The sequence below is a fragment of the Larus michahellis genome, chromosome 2 (assembly GCF_964199755.1).
Source record: "Larus michahellis chromosome 2, bLarMic1.1, whole genome shotgun sequence".
Lineage (NCBI taxonomy): Eukaryota > Metazoa > Chordata > Aves > Charadriiformes > Laridae > Larus > Larus michahellis.
The window spans coordinates 47,921,340-47,943,770 of record NC_133897.1 but is presented as its reverse complement, the minus strand read 5'-3'; the positions used below and the strand labels follow the sequence as shown (position 1 = coordinate 47,943,770).

At 39.0% G+C, this 22,431-nt stretch overlaps 1 protein-coding gene across 4 annotated transcripts in view; it reads left to right on the top strand.

Annotated features, from left to right (window-relative positions):
• The window catches only part of CPNE4 (copine 4), a 249,600-nt gene that overhangs the window by 187,921 nt on the left and 39,248 nt on the right, over positions 1–22,431 (top strand). For all 4 annotated transcript variants that reach the window (XM_074575177.1, XM_074575178.1, XM_074575179.1 and 1 more), the window contains exons 8-11: positions 5,665–5,763; positions 14,820–14,906; positions 15,506–15,565; positions 21,429–21,562. In XM_074575177.1, coding sequence (XP_074431278.1) covers positions 5,665–5,763; positions 14,820–14,906; positions 15,506–15,565; positions 21,429–21,562 — 380 coding nt within the window. The remainder of the gene's footprint in view (positions 1–5,664; positions 5,764–14,819; positions 14,907–15,505; positions 15,566–21,428; positions 21,563–22,431) is intronic.

The following is a 22,431-nucleotide window of genomic DNA, read 5'->3' as shown; positions in this document are numbered from 1 at the left end:
CTTCCACTCCTTATTGAGTCTCAGGGGATAGACATTGAGGTAACAACACACAAAGAAATCTCATTTTTAATGCAATATACGAACTAGGATCTCACCTGCATCAGAGCCAGGTCAGACTAGGGAGCCTGCTATTCAAAGGACTACTCAAGGTGCTCGAGGCTGCTGCCTTTCTGACTGTTTTGCTCTTCTGCTAGCACAGAGCAGCTGGAGAGCGGAGCAAGGATTTGGTCTTCTCTCCCACCCAAGCTGGTATGTTTTGCTCTTATATTAGTTAAGTGTTTTAAGTTAAGTAAGCTCTTATATTGTCAGAAGGGATGTCCAGTACCTCTCCATCTAGGTGGCAAGGTAGTACCAGCACAAGCCATACTAACATTTCATAATTGGACTTGGAGCATATGCAGAGATGGAGAAACTCAGGCTGGCAAGGCAGACAATTTTCTAGTTTTTGCTGTCTTTGTGCATGCTATAATCTGCAGTGTCTGGCCAGCTGAGGGAAACTTAAATGGATTATTTTCAAGAAGTACGTTTCCATGGTCTGGCTGTCAGCTGCCTCCAGATAGGTTTTAGTCATGAGACTCGCTGCCAGTCTTTTAAAAACTAATCTTTGGAGCATGTTTTGGGCTGGTTCATAAATTGCAAGGTTAAGTTACAAGTCTCTCCATTACCCATGCCCAAAGGTGCTGTATATAATAGTTCTCTCATCGTGACAACCTAATGCGGACAAATCACTTGAAGCATTTCCCCAAAGGTATACAGGGAAAATAACCTCAGTACCTACAGACACCCATACACAAACACTTACTTACAGTAGTCAGTCTTTTCTCTAACTTAGTTCTCATTGTGGTTAAAGCTAGATAGGACCGTGAGCATGGGAAGAATTATTTTTTGACAGTTGTACAAGGATTTTGCTCAGTGAAAACATAGTCTGAATCTCACATTGAGAATTGGAATGCTATTTTCCTGTCTCAAGTCAGATTACAGAAATGAAACTTTAAAAAGCTAATGTTAGAGTTTGAATCATATGGTCTGGATCTGAGGTAGAAATTCTTTTTTTTGCTGTTGAATTATCTAACAGGAAAACTGCCTCACTCCATGGGAGACACTGGATAGAGAAATTGGTTTATTTCTTATCTAGGCATCATCACATCACAGAACATCAGTATTGGCTGGAGCTGGAGGATGGTCCAGATAATGTTTTTGTGAAATATAATTAAAATCAGAAATTGTGCAAGTCTGTTTTTTTGCTCACGCAGAGGTAGCAAGATTAATCTAGCTGTCATCTTCTGTGAAGCATTAGGAAATTCAGCCAAAGAAGCCTGTGCTGTTATAGCTCCAGTTTCTTGCATGCTGCTCAGAAGTTCCCTTTGTAGTGAGAGTATTGTCAAAATCTACACTTGGTGAAAAAGCTGAACAGAAATAAAACCAGGGAAAATTTCCATCTGCATCCACCTGAGATTTTTAAAATGGACCTTTTTTCTTCCTTTTTCCAGTGAAAAGTTCAAATGCAGCCTGAAAGGAAATCTTTCATTTTGTTATATTTACAAGAAAAGCTGAAGGGATGAAGGTGTGGATATCTAGAAGTGATCATCTGATGTCCTCTTAACTGAGCCTTCTGGTTAGCTCTATGAGGCACAGCTCCTTTCCTTGAGAGGGCCTGAAGCAATGTTCCCTCTCCCTGCAGTCAGCAGATATTTTGGGGTGGGAGGAAGGACTATGCAGGGGTGGGAGATGTTCTCCATCATTCCAGTCAGCGCTATTGCATCACCGTGCAGCATTAGACAGAATTTTTTATTCCCTGCATCTGAGCTTGTAACCAATATGTAGGAGACTGAATTTTTTCACCAGTTACCTGAACGCTGATTTGCCAGTGTTTAAAATTAAGCATATGGGAAGCCTCCTTAAATTAATGAGACTTTTAATAGAGTGTAGGTATACTGTTAATCATCTGCTTAAGCAACCTGTAAGAGTACACACCCAAAGAGCATGTTACGGTTTGCCTAAAGATAAAAGATGATTTATGGAGGATTTGATTTGAAAAGAACATAGGGCCTTCTTAAAAAAAACCCCAACTTTAGAGTATTTCATAGGGAAATAATCCTTTGATTATCACCTATGGTATTTACCTGAGTCTGGATTATTTGCAAGGGTCCTTCCCTGCTTATTTTATCTGTCTGAATGGGTTTTTATAAAAACTTCTAGACCCCAGTATTTATATGTTTCAGAAATGCTTTTCACATACAGCCGAAATGCAGAACCATTACTGTCTACAGTGTGTTTTTCAGAGAGTAACAATTAATTTCTATGGCCAGATGTGAAACTCTGACTAAAAAAAGAAGTCATAATGGATGTACTTGCAGGAACCCCCTTTCTCCCTTAGCTCTAATTGTGCAAATGGCACTGAGATAATACTGTAATTGTTTGTCTTTTCCGTGAAGCCAATATGAAGATTAAAGTACCATCTGGCTTTCTGAAAGCTAAAGTTAGCAAACCTCTAGCTTGAAAGAAACAAGCAGTTGGATCCCTGTTGGGTGGACATTTTAAATGTAATTTAACTTTGTGCATCTCCAGTTAAAATTCTAACCGCAAATCATCACTCAGAGCTTTTCCCTCTTCATAAGATCTAACGTCCTAACAGAAATTTTTCAAAGTACCTTTTCCTGGAGGAACCTTGGGTCTTTTATTGTATTTATGCTCCAATAGAGTTTAAAGACAGAACCTGAAAGGTAAATCTGGTTGGAAAGTTTCACAATAAGGGTTGGGGGTTTTTTTGTGAAGTTGCCAGGATTACTAAAACTATACTTCTTGCACATTCATATCAATTTTGCTGTGATATTTTGTCAAATCTTTTTACTTGGTGTTACTTTTAGGATCTTAAATAATTTTCACAGGATCACAGAAAAAAAATCTTTTTAAGTCATGCTTCATCTGTGACATCCATTTTTTCATTAAATATTTAGAGAGAAATTTCAATAAAAATTGACTAATTTAGGTTAACAAGAAATTTCATGGAAAAAAAATGAAGCTGTTTCAAGCTCTGTTAAATAAAAATGGTTTCAGGGGGTTTTTGTAAATTAATTTTTTTCTTGGAATTTTTGTCTTACCAGCTCATCTAAAAATTGCAGTTGATAATAAACATAGAGTGATTATTAGTGAAGATTTCATCATAAAGATTTCACCAGGGCTTAGTGATGAAAATATTGTGTCTAGTTTTGTACCAGGCAATATTACCGCTATCAGAACTAGAAACCTACTCTCATTTGATTACTGTTGTATAAAATTTAACGTATAAACAAACGCCCACAGGAACTCTGTCCTCCTTTCCCCCTACCCTCTACACTCCCGTCCCACAATGTCAAAGTTGCTAAAAAGGATCTCCAAGTCTTAGAGAAAAATATTTTCACTTTTTGATCTGGAGATCTTCCTTTTGTCTGCATAAAAAAAATAAGCAAAATTGCAGGTGATAGGATGGAAAAGTAACAGAGGGCTCAAGAACCGGGACTTGGCCTGACCAATGAACTGTTTCAACTGATTAACATCTGTAGCAATAAGAGATATGCTTGTACTCTTTCCCTATGGGCAGTCCTTTGTAGCTCTGCTGCACATCCTCTACATGGATCAGAGAAATTCCTCTTGCATCGAACCAAATCTCTTCCTGGGGCTGAGTGGAACAGCGCTGAAAGTTCAAAAGAAAGCTAGAGTCATTATTTAAAAAAAAAAAAACAACACAAAAAAAAACCAAAAAGGAACCTAAATGATAACGTGGGTGGTGGTATACTGCCTGGAGGAGTCCTGGGTATGAATTTAGTGAAATCACTATCTGTGTTACTTCTACAAAGGTGATCAAGGTGCCTGGGGACTTACTAGCGTAATAAATTCAGGTAACTGGCTTAGATATACAGATCAAATACCTTTCTTCCTATGCTTCAAGTCATCGCACCTCACATGGACAAACATTTGTGTGAAACAGGCCATTTATTAACTCATGGCTGTGGTGGGAGGATGTTAGATGATGAACAGCGACTATGACAGACTTTGTGTGAGACCCCACTTGTAGCAAGTTAAGTTGTTGTTAGATAGTCTTTCTCTTGAAAGATTTTTTGTCCTTTTGCTCTCATTCAAAGAATTTAATCATTTTACCCATATCTCAAGCTTTCTATGGAGTGTTTCCCCCTGCCCTCCAAGTTTACAAACCACTGGTTTGGTGGTCCAATGACAAGGGATTGGCCATGGCACGCACATACCAACTTCAACTGAATTATTCAGGCTGGTTAGAAAGTGTAACCAGTAGACATGGAAGTCTGTCTCAATAAAATGCTTTTGCTAGAAATATTTAACAGTCAAGATCCAGTCAATATCCAGTAATTTCAGTTCCCTTCTGGGTGAACTCAAAGTGCCCCTTTGGACCAAGCAAACTTCAAATGGCTTGAGGACTCTCTGAGGAGCAAACCTCGCTTTTCCTCTTGTGTTGTCTGACTACTAGTGCTGCGTTAGAAGCACTGAACCTAGTTCAGATGAACTGAGTGTTCATCTGAAAAATACACTGTGGTTAAGCCTGGTACCCCACTATTGCTGCCCTACCACCCCCAGTTATCTGTTATTCCTGCCTTTCTCACCAGGGGGCTCCTCTGCTACTGCCACTGACCCAGTCCATCACCCCACACCCATGCACAGACCAAGGCCCAGACTCTGGCCCTTGGGAGGGATTCAAAGTTACCCTCAAGCCATCTGATAGCCAAATGTCAGCACGCTTCTCATGTGACAGTGCAGATGGCTTTGAGACATTTCTGCGTTAAAAACAGTAAGAGAAAGAGGTGTTTGGTAGCAGAACATTTTCAGTAAAGGCCTCCTGATTCTGTCAATGTACGTGAGCTTTAGCTAGGGAGACCATGAGGCTGGGTTTGGGATTTTGTTCTTTAAAGTTGTGAGTGCCTTTGCTGTCTTTGGGCTGGTTTTAGAATTTCTATTTAGCAAAGCATGTAGTTATTGCTATGTGCTTCAGTCTTGGCTAGCTGAATTTTATTTAGCAATGTCTGTACAATAAAATTCGCACAGCTCAAATTCATCGAGATATTCACGTTTATGCATGAATTTAGGAATGACTACCAGCCCGGTTTGGTTTGAATAGTCGCTATTGAGCAAAGCTGGAAAACAGCCAAGATACGGGCACCAAACACTGATACGTATAAATTCAAAGCCATTTCAGAAAATGATCTCTGTAGCTATTGTCTCACCTTCACTGACTGTAAAAATGAGAATGGTAATGTTTACCCATGGCAACTAGTGTTTTGAATATTAATTTATATTTGTAAAGCACTTCAGTTATGTAAGTTACTCTTAATTCAGGACACCATTTGATCATGAACATGCAAATACACATAATCCTGTATTTTCACACCTAGCAAAAAGATGGAATCAAGGAAACCTTTCTTTCTAAAATACATGAACTTGCTTTCATCAGCCAACAGCAAGCTGTGTTGAGATTCCACTTGTCATTTCATTTTGATTGGGACAAGAATATGTTTTTAATATGCCTTGTGATTTCCTTTGAGAAAAAATACTCCACCCAATGCATATCATAATTTCTCCTGCAGTATTTTTCAATAAAACCTGTTTTCTGTCTGGAGAAAAATGTGTTCTTTTGTTCTTTCTCTTTTGCCTCCCCAGTGCATAGTTTGGGACTGGGATTCCAACGGAAAGCATGACTTCATTGGAGAATTTAGCTCGACTTTCAAGGAAATGCGGGGAGCTATGGAAGGAAGACAGGTAAGTGGAAACCACTTAAGCAATCTCAATATGTAAGCTTTATAGAGCAGTGTTCCTCAGACAATCCTGTAATAAAGCAAGTGACATCACCTCATTGTCTCCTGGGAGTTTAGTTGTTGTGCTGATCTCTCTTGTAGGTTTTACTGTTATCTGGACACGATAGTCTGAAAACACAAAAAACAGCCTTTCCTGTACTTTGTGCTGTGTTCATTGCTGCCAGCTCTAACTTGAACCCATCATGATGAAACTAATCAGTTTCCTAAATATCTCATGAATTACGGTCCTAAGGGAAAATGAAATTTTTAGCTTATTAATAATTTTACTTCTTTATGGCAGCTTGATCTTTTCAAATTGAAGTTGATGGTAATTATTCAATATGATAAGTGATTTGGCATATCTAACTCTAGAAATTGTCATTTCCTATTATTACTTACTCCTGAAGGTGTTAGTTTTGATAAATTCTCTGATGGGTAGTTAAAAATGTTGGTTTTCTAATCTGACGATAATTTGTATTCACTGCTTCACGGTCATCTCAAAACCAAACAGAAATGCCTAATAAGCTTTATTTGGGCTTCACGTTAAGGTTCTGTTTATAATGTGTTAAAGAAAGCTAACAGAGTCAAAAGGTGCTTAATAAATGGTAAGCAGTTAGGTTATTCCATAGGTCAAGAAGGTTTTATGATTCTTCTGGATCTTCTATTGACATTCTTAGAACAACCTAGAGTTTAGCAAATGTTGCTTATGTATGTAAAATACTGTTGATACATATCAGTCATCTATTAGCCCATTATAAATAACTTCTAAACAAAACCTGAGTGTAAACAAACCCCTGTTTCGTTCTCTCAGAGTCAAGTTAAGTCAGAGGAACAGGACCCACTTATAAGAGGATGAATTTTTGCAGCTTTTACAGCACTTACATGAATCCGTACCTGCCAAAGCTTAAACCAAACTGAATTTGAGTGGAAAGAAAACCTACCTAAAGAGGGAAACAGATCCCAGAGTGAATAACATTAACAAGGCCAGTGATGTGACACCATTTCAATTTTGTATACAAATACCTGTGGCTGGGAAAGGGACTGTGTGAGAGTGGTAAAGGGTGTGTATTTCCAAAGTAAATGTCTTCAAAATAGTGTCACAGTCCTTCCCAAACAGACAGCTTGTTGCCCAAGACAAGAGACTTGCAGTCTGGTGTACCAGGAATGGCTGTGAAGGGTAAACTATGTATTCTTTATTCTGATGGAGAAAGTGTCCTCAGCTAGCAAAAAGGTTGGTTACTCTTTCAGAGACATAAGAAGTTAGTACAGCCTTTTGTCAATTCTTGTTCTAGACTGATGCTGCAGTATCAGAGTGCCGTCCAGGAGTGTTTTAATGTTGCACAATGCTTTAAGTGCCTGAACCTTTGTCTTGCTAAGGGCTTGCCATTTGCGATTTGGCAGGCTGTCTTTCACCTGTAACATTGCAATGTACTTTTCACTGCATAAGTGCAGCTCTTCTCCTCCGCACGCCTGAGCCATTGTGGCATTATTTCTTCCTTGTTGCTCTCGTTCTGTTGTTACCGTGCAGTTATTCTGTGGGCTTGCACCTGCGTAACCCAATCCTGTTGTTATAGGCAGTTCTCATGGGATGCAATTGCCATCAGTGAGAATCAGTCCTTCTCCCCTCCTCTTCTCTAATCCTTGCTTTGTACACTACTCTAGAGGAAAACAAGATTTAGTGGATACAATAGGAGGTAATAGTCATTTAAGTGGCTAATAAATGTTGCCCAAAAAACATACATGCGCATGCTAGATGGCTCTTGCACCTGATGAAAGCAGGCTTCAGTCAGCACTAACAGCATGACAGGCAATAACAAGCAGTAGGGACTTTGATCAGACCCTGGTGAAAATGATATAGTTATTATGCAAAAAGTATTGTGGGGGATCACATGCTGTACAGGAGAGGTCACTTGTGTGGGAGACCATGGCACTTGTCACTCAGCTGGAGACAGAGAGCAATTTCCTTTTCTCTTTCTCTCTCTGTCCTGCCCTCCCTCCCTCATCCTATCTCCTTTTTCTCTGTTCTCCAAAAATAACTATTGCTGCTGAAGGCAATATATGCCATTAGCTGTGGACCCCATAAATGCATCATAGTTTATCTCAACATCCTTTGTGCAACATTAAGTAATGTGATTAGCATTTATCAGTTTTTTCTTTAGTTTTATTCTCCCCCTCAAAAAAAGGATGTGCAACGAAGTGTTTACTATGTATAAAGATGGTTTAGTAAACCTTGAGGGAATGGCAGAGGAGGAGAAAGGTGGTTTGCCTTCAAGTGGATGTGTTGCTAGGTATTTCTAAAAAGGAAGACCACATCAGAGAAATATATGTGAGTGAGGAGGTTAGCAGGTTAGACATAGTCCTTCCTTCCTAGAAAAGAATTTTCATAGCCTCCGACCAGAAAATGTTCCGTTTTCTGTGTAGTACTCCTTTTAGTCAGAGGAATAAAACTGACAGCTACATCCTTCAGCCCATAGCATCACAACAGGGAGTTGTGATGAGGACCAAAACCTGCAATTTACTCTCAGATGCTGTGGAAGCCAGTGTAAAGAGCAGAACTCAGGTCTGACATCCCTGTTTGAGTCGCTAAGGAGACAGAGTGAAACTTTTTATTCTGGTTATATTTTCTTTTGTGCAGTAGACTTTATGGCCAGCTACAGTACATTGCTATAGTTTTGTCAAAAGATAATGAAAAGATAATCAAAACATCCTAGTGATTGACAAACAGGGTTTTTCACTCTCCAAGGCAACTGGAGAGAATAGGAGGGAAGATTTATCATTGACAGGCGATCTAGAAACTCTCCTTCAGTAGCAGCTGCAAATCCGTATGGTGTTAAAGGAGGTTACACCAATGGCACAGCTCTCCCTCTCTGCCCATCAGCAACATCTGTATTAGTTGGTATCAGCTCCACAAGTTGCCATAAAAGGATTAAGCAATAAAGGTGGGAGTAACATCATAGTTTGTGCGGGTGAGCAGGAAGAACTGTGTGTCTTCTGTGAACTGCTAGTACTTCTCACCATTTCATCAGCTCAACTCATCTCTTGAGGAGTTGATAAGGATCTTGATGTTGCCTTTTAATTGGACATAGTTCCTCCTCCAGAAAGCAGAGAGTATTCTGACCCATTCTTCAACTTCCCCTCAGGCAAAATAAAAGTATCTTGTAGCCAATCTATCAACTGCTATAGAATGACTTGAGATGATCAGAATGGATATGTGTCGCTTGCTTACTTACTTACAGGAGGTGATAGTGCCTCTAAGACTGATTCACTTCCATCCCTGGGCTGTGTATTGATTATCCCAAGTTTTGAGTGTCAGCCTCTGATCAGATGAGCTTATAGCTGGCTTGCCTCCACTGTGCAATTTTTTGGGAATTTATGTTTGAGACAAGGCATCATTTAGATAAATGTTGTGAATCTAGCACTGGCAGCTTGCTAGTGGTTGAACCAGTAGTACGTGAGAGAAAGAGAGATTTCTTTTCGAAATGATTGATCACCTGTTTTGATCAGGAGTGGTGTAATTAGTTTATGAATTTCTTTCCTAAAATGTGGCGGGTCCTGGGTGAGATTCACAAGTCTTGAATTATGTCTCCCCGTAGTGACAGTTGCTTCTTGATGACTGAAAAGACTGAATTCTGTGAAAGCTGGTTGGTCTTAAGTTGGTGGTACAGGTGAAATTAATTCATGCTGTTTTAAGAATTCCTGATCATGAACAACCTTTTCAGTGAAGTAGGGTAATAGCTTGGTGTGTGTTTCTGTTCCAAAACTACCTTGCTGTCATAGACTGTGATATTCTGACACCTAGACTGTTTTCATATTGATCACCAATAAAAAATGGCACCAATACATCCTGTTGTTCAAATGCACATCTGTAGCAGGCATTTCTAAATCTTCTATTTAGCATTTTCCACCATTCCAGAATTCATCATTTACTCCTTCACCATAATCTTGTCACAAGAAAACACAGAAAGAAAAAGTCCATCCCTATTTGTGACAGTTATTTTTTAGTGAAATACTAGTAAATACTTAGAGTTTATTGTATGCTTAGGCTTTGTTCCAAATAGATGTATAATATATATTTTTAATACTCGTGTATAGTGGCAATTTATAAGATGTTCTAATATTGATCTACTAAACATTTTAAAACAAGATTGGAAAAACATGATACAAATTTAAGGACTATTAAAGCTTTTCATAGTTGAAAGGAGAAATCCTACACTAATGAGAAAAAAGTCACAATTTTTTCAAATGAAGGCAACAAAACCAGAGGGATTTGGGGGAAAAAATTTCATAGAAATATAGCCCACCTGGATCCTGATGCAGCACAGGAGTTATGTAAGGGAAAAATCTGTTCCTGTTATTACATAAAAATGGACACGTGTGTATACACACACACACAAAAGGAAAGAGGAGGAAAAAAACCTGCTGTACTTACTACCTCTACTGACATTCCTGCAAGTCTGGGGTGTTGTTAGCGGGGCAGGGAAGGCTGCTGAGGTGCACAAGATTGCTGGTGTCTTTATATAGTGTAAACTTCTTCCAGAAACCACAGAATCACAGAATCGTAGGGTTGGAAGGGACCTATGGAGATCACCTAGTCCAACCCATACAATTACGTGAACATAACGTTTATCAGGCTTAAATAATGTGAGTTGGTTCCCCCATTTGTCCAGATATCTGACTATTATCCTAACTCAGGGCCTTCGCATCAGGTTGCTCTTCAGATAACTGAGTGTAGATGAGACCTTTAAGTAAAGGGCCAAGGAGTTTATTGGCACCAACGGACAATTCCCTGTCCAGTTTTATCAGGAGACAGGCAAGTCTGTCCTGGACTGTCTGCAGCATCAGCAGCTGCTGTTGGCCGCAGAGAGGGCAACGGAGGCCTCCGAGGAGGGTGCAGCCATGTCAGCCACCTGCCACATGCACACGATTAGGCAACCAGTGGTGCAACCTCAGGAGCGCGGGTGAGGTGGGGGCCTTGGCTGAGGAGACAAGAAATGCTTTGATTTTCACTTTGTTCCCCAGGTGCAAGTTTTCAGAGGAAACCTCTGATAGTGATTAAAAGCATCTCTTCTCCCATGGTGGATGTCTTTCTGGGACAGAAGGAGGGGAAAAAAAACAACATCCTGTCCTCTTGCCTGAAGGGATGTCAGGAATAAACCAGCCTTTCAGGAGTTGCAGTTCACTTAAAAGTGACTTGCTTTTCTTGAGGCATCAGGAAGAAATCATACAGGATATAATGCTGCCTGCTATCGATTGTTTTTTTTTAACCCTGTCCATTAGATCGTGATGTCTCCTTTGTCATTTACAAACTATGCAATTTGTTGCAGCAGCTGTACAGGAAGGAATAAGAGAGAAACAAAAGAATTGCAGGGGAGGCAAGAGAACATGCTAATGAAAACCCAGGCTTTGCCATAGCTCTCTAGCCCTTTCCTCACAGGACTGCCCGATGTGTGCGAGCACAGGGTCTCCGAGATAGGAATTGCTCTGTATCATGATTTCTCTTGCTACAGGGTACATGAAACTCTCCTGACACCTTCATTTCTTTCTCTGAAAAGCTTGTGCTACCGGTAACCACGTACTTTCCAAATTTTGGTTCTACAATGGTTGCCTGCATTCAGTCACCTCCACTTGCCTTTGCTGGTATGTGGCGTGGGTTGGTTGCACCATTTGTTCTTCTCTCCTGAAGGTTTGGTGAGAGAAGGTGTAAGGATGTTTGGGAAGGCAGCATCCTTCACTGCAGAGAGTAAAATATCCCACTGAGGGATCTGTGTCTGCTTATTACAGCAACTAAAGGATTAGGACCTTACAAGTGTCAGCATTAGTTTGTCGACTTTCATTGAAGAATAACTGGATGGCGTTTGGTTTACATTCAGAAATTCTCCACACGGCTTAAATTTCTGAGTATGAAACACCAGAGTTCAGAGCTCAGAAACACCAAAGCAGTATAGTCTGGTGGTTCACTACCAACATTTGCAACACTACTTATCTTAAATTAACAGGAGATAAACCCAAGTTGCTTTCTGTTTCAGATACACTGCAATGTTTGACAGGGAAAAAGCTCGCATAGCCCAGAGCTGCCAGGCATTTGGAGGAAATGCTGAGTGACTTTCAGAATGATGAATCCAAACTTCACAGTGTTTACCGTTAGTGTCAGATTGCAGACTCTTGCATTAGTTTCCTCTCAGCTGAAAAGTTAATTTAAGAGACAAAAATGAATCGATAAAAAACAACATCAGATACCAAGTCAACACTGGGAATGCAGGAACAGACTGAAAATTGAGCTCGGCCTCACAATGCAAGCAAAATATTTGAAATTTTTTCTCGTAAAAAACCCCAACTCTGTTCCCTTTAGAAGAGCTGGAGATATGGCAAGGCCTGTATAGGGAATTTCCTTCAAATTGTGCTTGTCACATCTTCAACTCAAGCTGTGGGAATTGCCGAGGTCAGAACTGGATCTTGGTGGATAAGTGAAGGTTGAGAGTTTCATGTAAAACAGTCGTTGTTTTTTTTAAACCTACCTATGAATTAGGAAAGGACTTCTCCCTCCTCTCATCTCCTATTCCCTTCCCTTCTTTATACTATCACATCAGCAGATTTAATAGGTGCAAAGTTGTTCTTTCTTTTTGTTTTCCTACTTTCTAGGAATTTGCTAGTCTCTTCTTTCCTTTGCTTTATTATCTACATTAGCCAGTGATGTGTTAGTGACTTGCACATGGAATATTTTAATGAGCTTTAGATAGCTGCTGAGAATTGTTATCCATACATCTCAAAATGCATTACAAAGATAGGTGAACATTCCTAGTTGTATTTTACAGTTAGCACAGAGAAGCTGATTTTTCAGGCACAGATTTTTCTCCCCTGAAGTAGTGTTTTATGCCGCTTTGTTCCGTATATAGTGTAAACTTCTTCCAGAAACCAATTACATGAACATAATGTTTATCAGGCTTAAATAATCCTTTTACCGAGGAGAGGAATTATGTACATAGTGTAAGGGTTCATACAGGTCAGCCTTGTTTCAACCCGCACTGTGAAAAGTGTTCTTGTTGGAGGATGATAAAATTAAGGAAGTGCACCTTGGAAGTTCAGGGGAAAGTAATGAGGTCTCTCCAGTGTAGTTCAGTGTCAAAGGGAGGAACACAAATCCTGACTCCTATTTTTTCTCTCTATTTGATATATTACAGCTTCTTTATAATATACAGACAGCACAATTTCTCTGTAGGAATGCTTCCAGTAAGTTTGGAGACAACTGTATGCTAAACCATTTTGCCGGACAGCAATGTAGCAAGATGTGAGTGGGCAGAGCTGTTGCCTCACTGCCAGATTGCTTTCCCAAATATGAGCTTATTGCACTCTGGCGTTGTGTCACAGAGCACTCTCTTTACTTGGAGAGAAGGGCTTTTATTTCTTAAGCCTGACTGCTTCTCTTGAGCAGAGAAAAAAAATGTTTATGGAGGATTTTCCCTGAACATGTGGGCCTGTGTCTGCCTGTCTTCTCAGTTGGAAAATTCATTTCACAAGACAAATAATTGAGCTGTAGGCTAACTGGGAGAGCAAGCAGATGTGCTTCCTGCAGTTGGAACATTTTTTTGCCTTTTCCCTTTCTTCACTCTGTCACCTGTCTCCAGTAACACAATGATGAAAATACTCCCCCTCCCCTGTGCAGAAAAGGTCTCATATTGCTCCAAAGCCATATGTTTTGCCTTCCCTTTTTTTTGACATTTGACAAAAGCTCTAAGACTGAAATACTTCAGAGACATCCAAATAATTGCTGTTAGGCAGTGGTTTGAAGCTTGATGAAATCACAGGGGATGTTCATAAGGTAAAAACAGTTTTACGTGCTCAAACGCTTTGCTCAGATCCTATATGAACGTCTTCGCTATAGACAAAGTATTGCAACACTTACAAAGGGCTTCACTATAGGCAAAATATTGTAACACTTCAGAATGATGTGTTTCATTTCAAAATGTCATAATAGGGATTTTTGGAGGTTAGGTCATCCTTGTTCCTTTTGGAGGTATATTCTTTATGTTACCCAACAACAAATGTTTTCTCCCAGCACTTGAAAGCACCTCCCTGGAAGAAAATAGTAATTTTCTTAGCTGAATTTAATAACACATTACAGAATCAAATCTGGATTTACAAATGCCAATAGGTACTTTCACATACAAATGTACATTTTACTCCTGCAGTAAGATGCATGAATAATATTGCAGACATTAGAGGTCAGGGTCTGAAAGCTTGACCTTATCATTCTGCCTGAAACCAGAGGAGGGCAGAACATTTGAAGTGGAAATCAGTAAGACTCTGGGAGACATTATGATGGCAAGAGGACAACATATTTCAGTAACGAGGTAGGGCTGTTTTGCTGTAAAATTGACTATTTATTCATAAAACTGGTCAGAACATTTTCAGAAATGGGTTTTAATAGATTCTTAGGGATAATTTTCAAGCATATCAGTAATTAGCTAACTGCATCTTTGTGCACTTTTTAGTGATTTTTCTTAACTTTTTATTTTTACTATTGGCCTTAAAGGAGAACCTATTGTTTTTTTTCAAGAGAGAGAGAGATGATCTCTGATCAGAATTTCTCCAATCATGAGTTTAATACAAAACACCAGGGTTACTGCATAGGCAGTTTTGTAGTTAATACAATGCATCGGGTTGCTCCCTCCTTTATTTTCATTTGTGTTTAGTTCCCTCTTTTTTTCTTCTCTTAAATCATCTCAAAAATCCTCAATCTTGCTTATGTAACACCTGAACCTACAAGACTGGAAGACAACACATGTATCTGGATATCTCTCTCAGTGCTGTGTCCACATGTCTATGTTCAAAGACAGATGTTTGCCCTGGGCCTTTTTCTATTAAGATCATTCTCTGTATAGTTAATGGTTTTAATTTTTTCTTCTGTGTGCACCATTATTTGATAGGATTTAGTCAACTGTGGAAGTCAGACAGTGCCATTTTTGTTAATTATTCAATTTGTACATAAATTTTCCTTCGAGTGGTGACTGCTGTTTTTCACAGGTACAATGGGAATGCATTAACCCCAAGTACAAAGCAAAGAAGAAGAATTACAAGAACTCAGGCATCGTCATCCTTAACCAGTGCAAGGTAAATACGTGGTTTTTTGGCTGTTTCTTTACGAAGCTGCCAGCGATATATTTTAATGGTGTTTGGAAACACAGACAACAAAGTTGAACTGCCTGTAGAATAGCAATGGAAACCGATCCACTGCAAAAATTAAAGGCAAGGACTTGAATCCCAAAAGTAAGCTGACTGTCCCCAACTCTCCTCTTTCATTTCTCTTGCCCTATCCCTGCTGTTGTGCAGTGGGGTAGGCAGTACTAAACTTTTACACCTACAGGCTTACTAATTGGCCTTTTGTGTGTTTCCCTTCTAATCCTTCCATCACTTCTACAAAATTGCTCTTGTTCGTCGTAAACCAACAGCAAAATTTCCACTGACTTCCCACCGAGAAGAAGCAGAGCTTGGTTGTACTTTTAGATGCGAATTTCCTTTCTGTAATTTTAGAATTTTGTTATTTTCTTTGTTTATGTTTTTCTTTCTGTCTCAAACTATATTTAATGCTTTCGTCCTTTACCTTATTTTCAGTTGGTCCCTTTCCTCCTTCCAATCTACTTTTTTCAGGCACTTCTTTGATGTTTTAGCAGTACACAGCTAATTTAAATATCTTGCTTTCTTGTCTGCAGATCCACAAGATGCATTCTTTCTTAGATTATATCATGGGAGGCTGCCAAATACAGTTTACAGTAAGTATCTTACTTCTCTAACTTCTTTTAATGAAAGGGAATCCCCTCAGATACTGATTCATTACTTTCACAGCGAAATGATTCTTTCGTGACGTTCCTCGGTAAATTATTAAGGTCTCCTTGCAAAATGTATTAAGCCTAGAAAATAAAACCGTGCTAATGCAGTAAGATTTTCCTTGCACATGCTGATTTACTTTTATGTTTTGCAGCAATGACAATCACATTGCAAAAAGTAAAGACAACTTCATGCAGGGCTGAGAAGCTAAGCTGTTGTAGTCCCACCAATTTCATGAGCTACACCCAGTCCCAAAAGATGGAGAACTTAAATAGCCCCTGTGACAGTGCTCACTGGCCTTTGGCTTTTGAGCCTCAGTTTGTTTACAAGAATTTTGAATTAATTCCCTTGCTGTGAGTGTGTCACAGGGGGGAGTTTCATCTCACCTGCCTTTCGTCTCTTAAATGTTAGATGTCCTGTTCATCAATCCTATGGGCCAGTCTTCCTTTCCAGAATGAGTCATCTGTTAAAGCAAGTTATTTCCCCTCTAAGGGTGCCATACAGAAAGTCACAGGCAGAGAGATAGTCCAGCCAGGGACCTCTCTCTCTCAGTCTGGGATAAATGCTGGGGTAAATGTGTAAATGCTGATGTTTCATACCTCAGCCGCAGCTACCAACAGTAAGATGGCACTACATGGGGAACAAAGTTGCAGTTTAGAGCGAATTCAGGAACAATTCAGTTCAAGGAACAGGGGATAACATGATTTGTAGATCTTTCCATAAAGGGAAATACAATATTTTGCATTTCCAAATAATCATTTTTAGAAACATTAAATGCGGTATGGTTTTGATCCATTCTTTTTCTTTTCTTTTTTTTTTGTATTTTGAATCTGAGAAATAACATAACATAATGTAACATAACGTAACAAAATATAATAAAAAAAATAAAATAAAATAAAATAAAATAAAATAAAATAAAATAAAATAAAATAAAATAAAATAAAATAAAATAAAATAAAATAAAGGTATTTCCCGTAGCATAGGAATACAGATTGTGGTTCAGTTCCAGTCTGGTTTACGTGACCTCATGCCAGTTACAGGGGTAAAATCTAATGCTCCAAGGAAATATTCTTCTGGAGAGCTTTTCTTTTCCTGTAGCACCCTGCCTTGTTTCTGCTCCCAGGCATCAAGGATCCAACATTGGATGCTACTGAAATGTTCCATTTCACTTTTTGCAGACAAGCCTTCATTTTCCAAAATGATTTAACAAAAAAAAGAAAGTTTTTTTTATCCCAACAGAAAATTCCAGCAACAACAGCAGCTATACACAGTAATGGATTGTCTTTTTGTGTACAAATCAGCTTTTTGAGGTACAAAACATGCACTTCGCCAGTATACCTTGCAAACTCATTGAGTAACACACAGAACTGAAGACCCTATTTCTGTTTTTGAAAGAAATACCTACTGTAGTCAACGAAGATCTTTATAGTTATCTTTTCTCATCCAGTGTAATTGCCTCTCCGGCCTTACCCGGCTTCTTCTTCTGTCCCCCGCCCTTGCCTGCAATGCCCGTTTCTCCTCCAAAACTGTAACTCGCCAATCCCTAGAAACTCCTTTAATTTCTCATTCCTGGCATTTCCTCCCTAAAAATATGACTGGAAGAACTCAACTATCAAATGTGTTTAAGGTCATTAGCAGAAAGACAGTAATGTCTTTAAGTAATATTTAAAAGCCTTTTCTAATCAGGGCATGTGCTTAAGCACATGCAAAGACTGGTTAATATGCATTTCCCACAACTCCAGCTCAAGCACAGGAGCACTGTAACCATTAGAAAGTGTCTAGGGATATACATATTATAATGTTACAGCTGTGCTTTCCAAACTCTTTTTGATTCCTCCTTAATGTTTTCCAATGGAAGAGCAAGTCCTTACACAGGGTTGTGCAATTTGTTTGCCTTTTATTTACTTGTTGCAGATTTCCTATTAGTAGGCTGTGAACCACAAGTTGAAAACTGCTGTGTTAGACTGTGTTAAAATGGATAGTATTAATTCTACTATATTTTACTATTTTAATATTTCATTTTGCTGAAATGAAACAAAACCATTGATAATAGGAAACGTAGGTAAATTCACCTGCAAGGATGGGCAGTGAGGACATGGAGGAAATGAAAGATCCATTATACTGTGAACTGCAGAGATCCCTGAATTACTGATGACCTCAATGGTAAATCCACCAGCTACAGTATTGTGTAAACTCATCACTATCAGATTTCAGGCCACTATCCTACGTGGACTCAGGGGAAGCCGTTGTAGTTGTTTCTGTGCCTATAGCTCTGTTCATGCATTACCTAGTGGTTCTACTTAAAGATCGTCACAAGCTGACTCTCCGCATATTTCAGTTCCTCCTGCCTCAGTTGCACCAATCCCCAGTGCTGATAGCACAGACTGGTGTGAGATGTGTTGCTGTTTCCAGAAATGTATCAGAGATTCTCTGGTGGGCACTGAAACAAATGGTTGCAGCCTACAGGGGAGATGTTCAATGCTCCCTTGTTTTCTGCACACATATAATCTCCTTTTCACGTAGTCCTAATCTGGTTAATTCAGACCACTGAAATAGAGGAGGCCTATTCCTTCCCCCTTCCCAGATTTCCATTTCTTTTAAGTGGAATGGATCTGGAATTGTTTGAAACTCTCCCAGTACATGTATTGTTGTTGTTGTCTTAATATTAATGACATTTCTATTTAGTTCGTGCTGTTTGCAGGCAGCACGATACAAGTGTGATTTGAAAGGGCACTTGCTGAGGGAGGGAAACGGGGATGCTAAGCATGCATTTGATAACAAAAAGCTGTCGTATGATGTACCTGCTAATTTAAGGCATTAATGAAGGCTTTGGTAACATCATGCTGTGTGTTCTTGGGATGCTTTGTACATCTATTGTAAGAACCTAGTTTGTAGTTAATGTCTCTGAAAAATGAAAGTAAACTTTTCCTTCACTTTAAAACCATTTATTAAGACGCTTTCGTCTATAGAGATCAATAGCGCTGATTCTAGTCCGCTATTTTTATGCACTGCTTATTGCAAAATGCTGTATCTCTTATCAGCCAGTGTTCCCTGCCGCAGAAGAAATGTTCAGAAGTTGGCAGTGCAAATGGGTCTGTAGTCAGAAGATATTTTCATCACTTTAGGAAATACAGCAGAAAGGATGTGTAACGTGCATAAAAGGAACTGTAATAGAAAGATATATTGGACAGATTCTCTCTCAGACAGGTCATGGTATTGGGCAGGCCGATTTGTTGCTGACAGATCTAGCAGGAGGTCCAAGCTATGTCGGATGTTTCCAGTGCGATGAAAATCACGCTTTTACAAGGCTGAGGCAAAAACGTATGGAGAGTGTAGTTATTGCTCTGTTATGTTCTTACTTAGCTGTGGGAAGACGACTGGTACATTGGAACTGATACATTTAAAGATATACTGATAAAAATCAACTGTGCGCACTGTAGGAAAGATTCCTACTTTGCTGCCCACAAGATTAGCTCAGTTGTGATATGATATTAGCCTAACTTCCGTGATATGTTAGCTTAGTTTTACAAATCCTTATCCTGATTTGCACAAGACCTTGGTACTGCTGGGTAATGCTCAAAGAGCAGAGCTCTGCGTTGTTATTTCAGAATCATGGCAAATAACAGTGGACATCTTTCTTAAAAGTCCTCCCCTTGGAAATCAAACAGAGACTTTGAATAAAGTCAAGCACACTACATCCAAGTAAAAATATTCATAAAGGCTTCATTATAGGCAATTAGGATATTTTTTGCTTATCCACAGATCTCTACTACAAGGACCGTTTCCAAAATGGAAGTTTGTTCTGGGGTGGGATTTTTTCTTTTCCAAACGCTAGCCACAGACTTTTTTCCAAGCTCATGAAACCCACTGTTTATGCCAACACTGTGCTCTTGTTTTCAGTTAAAAAGCCTTTAGCTGTGGCTAACAGCTATGAAGGAAGGCTTGTCCAATTCCGTCTGATGTGTCGCTCGAGTCTTGTTAACGTCTGCTTTGAGATTATCAGTAAAAATGCCTACTTTTAACAATTCTACAGGAATGCCCTTTGTTTATCATACAGTGACATTTTTGCACTTTCTATAATCTGAACAAAAAATGAAGGTTAAATTAACGACAGAGAAAACGCACATCTTTTTAAGTAAATATGCACACCTTGGCTAAGATTTTTTTAAAATAAGTGTCCCAAAATTTAACTAATCCATACAAGTACCTATGGATTTACCTTAGGTTTCACAAACTACTGCTGTTTCTTTCTTCCTCAGTTATGTACATGTATGCAAGTGAGAACATGAGAGGCATCCCATTGATTTATTCAGGTTAAATCAAGCCATCATTTTCAGAAAATGATCTATGTGGAAAACAGACTCACGGCTTCAGTGCGTGAACAGTGAGTAGGGAAGCAGAGGTGAAAGATTACTTTATTTGCAAGCCAAATCAAGCTCATATCTCCTGACTGACATGTGGCGAGGGGCGGGGGGTTCATAGTTGATCAAGGCGACAAAAAGGCATTTCCAAGCTAACTAGAGCTCAGTGACAAATATTTTTCTTCAGCCAAGAGTTAGGGGTGGAAAATCAGAAACAGTGGGGAAAAGCCATGTTGGGTTGACCCGCTATGATCTTTCCCTTTTAGTTTTTAGAAACAAAAACTAAGTTTCAGGAGGCCTTTGTCATTTTTTTAAGGGGGAATGTTTCATTTTCACTTTATAGCTGCATAAAATAGTCTTCCCCATGCCAAGCAGAGGCTCCAGCTGGGGAAGCAGCACACCACAGAGGCAAGCTGAGACTTCAGAGTTCTTTTTGCAGCCTTCAGGAAGGCCCTTACCTGTCGACTGCACTGTAAAACTGAAAACTGAACTCTGTGCATTTGTCTATTGAATATCCAGGTATAACAGGTTTTTTGGAGGAAGAGGTCATTGGACAAAATCATAAGGAAGTTTTTCAATAGCTTTGTTCCCTCTATGACACCCTTTGGGTTTCTTGTTGCTCCTTTTAGGAATTCCTAGAAAGCAGCATCACAAATTCAGAAGAGGGCTTTCTGGTCCATGACAGTCATATCATAGGAAGATGCATGCCAGAGTATATCTTCAGTGAGAAATATAAAGAGCATTTCAAAAGGGAGAAATTAATTTTAAGAGGATTGATTAATATTTGCTTTTGCATTGAATGATTCCCATAATCTTCTCTAAGCCTTTTCAACACAAAAACCTGTGCAGGATTTTTATCCTGCAGCTCACCTTTAAGCTCACTATCATCTATGAAATCTAGAGGGTTAATTATTTAATGCTTAGGTGTTTTGAGGGTAAAAAGCACCAGACAGGCAATATCTGCTACTATTGCTACAGCCACAGTAAGTTTTAAAATAGCTAAGAAATGTCTGTAACTGGAGTTTTTTAATTTATAGTTTTAGTAGGACTTTTAACTCTCTCGGGACATTTGTGCTGCACAGCTTTTATGTCCTGAACATCACCTAAACTGGAATAATTTAATTAAGTATGAGAACCTAGAGATAGTTAATTTGATTCATCTGTATTAGGACATAATTTTCCACACAGAATAATAATGCAGTTCATTTTTTTTCCCAATTGCTCCATTTTAGTTTTATTATCTCTTATTTTATAAGCTGTCACTTACTTTTAGACATATTTATCTATACTATCCTAATTCAAATTTGATGAAGTACACTGTGACTTGACCTTTGTTTTAAGGCTGCAGTCTCTGCAGAAAACTCTTTCTGGTAAAGATACATGGTTGGTGTGGGTATCCTTATGCCCAGGATTGCTCCACAACATATTGACTTTTCTTCTTTTCCAGGTAGCTATAGATTTCACTGCATCAAATGGCGATCCTAGGAACAGCTGCTCACTGCACTACATCCACCCTTATCAACCCAATGAGTACTTGAAAGCGTTGGTAGCTGTTGGGGAGATTTGCCAAGACTATGACAGGTAAATAACCACATTTGATAACAGAGTTGTCTTTAGAAAGTGTTTTCACAGCGTGAAATCAATGACTGCCTGCTGCTGGCTGCAGTAGCTCCATGTTTAGTCACTTAAGAGAAATGACTGCACGTCAGAAAGATTAGTCTACCTTAGCACGCTTTTGAGAGTGGGTTTAGATCAGCTTCATGGTAATGAAAGGCCTGGTTCTCGGCTCTTTGGCTGACACGTGTGTTAAGTTTCAGGTTTGTATTCACATGTCGAAATCGCATGTTTGAGTGGATTTTTCATGTGTGTTAAACTTGAAGCCTGTTTTGCAGATGTTAATAGCATCCTTTCTGATACACTTGGGAGTCTGGTTCTGTCCCATCCTGCAGAAAAGCATTCCTCAAATGTTGTGTTGGAAACTGAATTTGTAGTTGCCTAAACTGCTTAGTGGCCGTGTCTGTTCTTAGCAGTGAATGTGTGGTCTTTTTCAGTGTTCTCCTGACCTGTTGAATATCACAGTCTCTTCTAAAATAAGTATTAAAAGATAGTGATAATGTGTGCACACAACTTGCATTTAAAAAAATAAACAAATTCAAGTAATTGGGCTAAATATGCTTTGATTACATTATGTACTTCTGTTGCTTTCAAATAGGCTGCCTGCTTCTATCAAATTAATTGCCCATTATTAATCTAATTACCAAGTGCATTTCCTTTAGATGTTCTTTCTTTCTTGGTGAGACATAGCATCTTACACAATTATTCTTTCTAATCTTTGCACATGTAATAGACATCCGCCCACCACTTTGCCATATGTAAATACTAGATCTCAAAAAAACAATGGTATTTCCAGTCACATCTGAATTATACTTTCTGTATAAATTGTGGAGTGA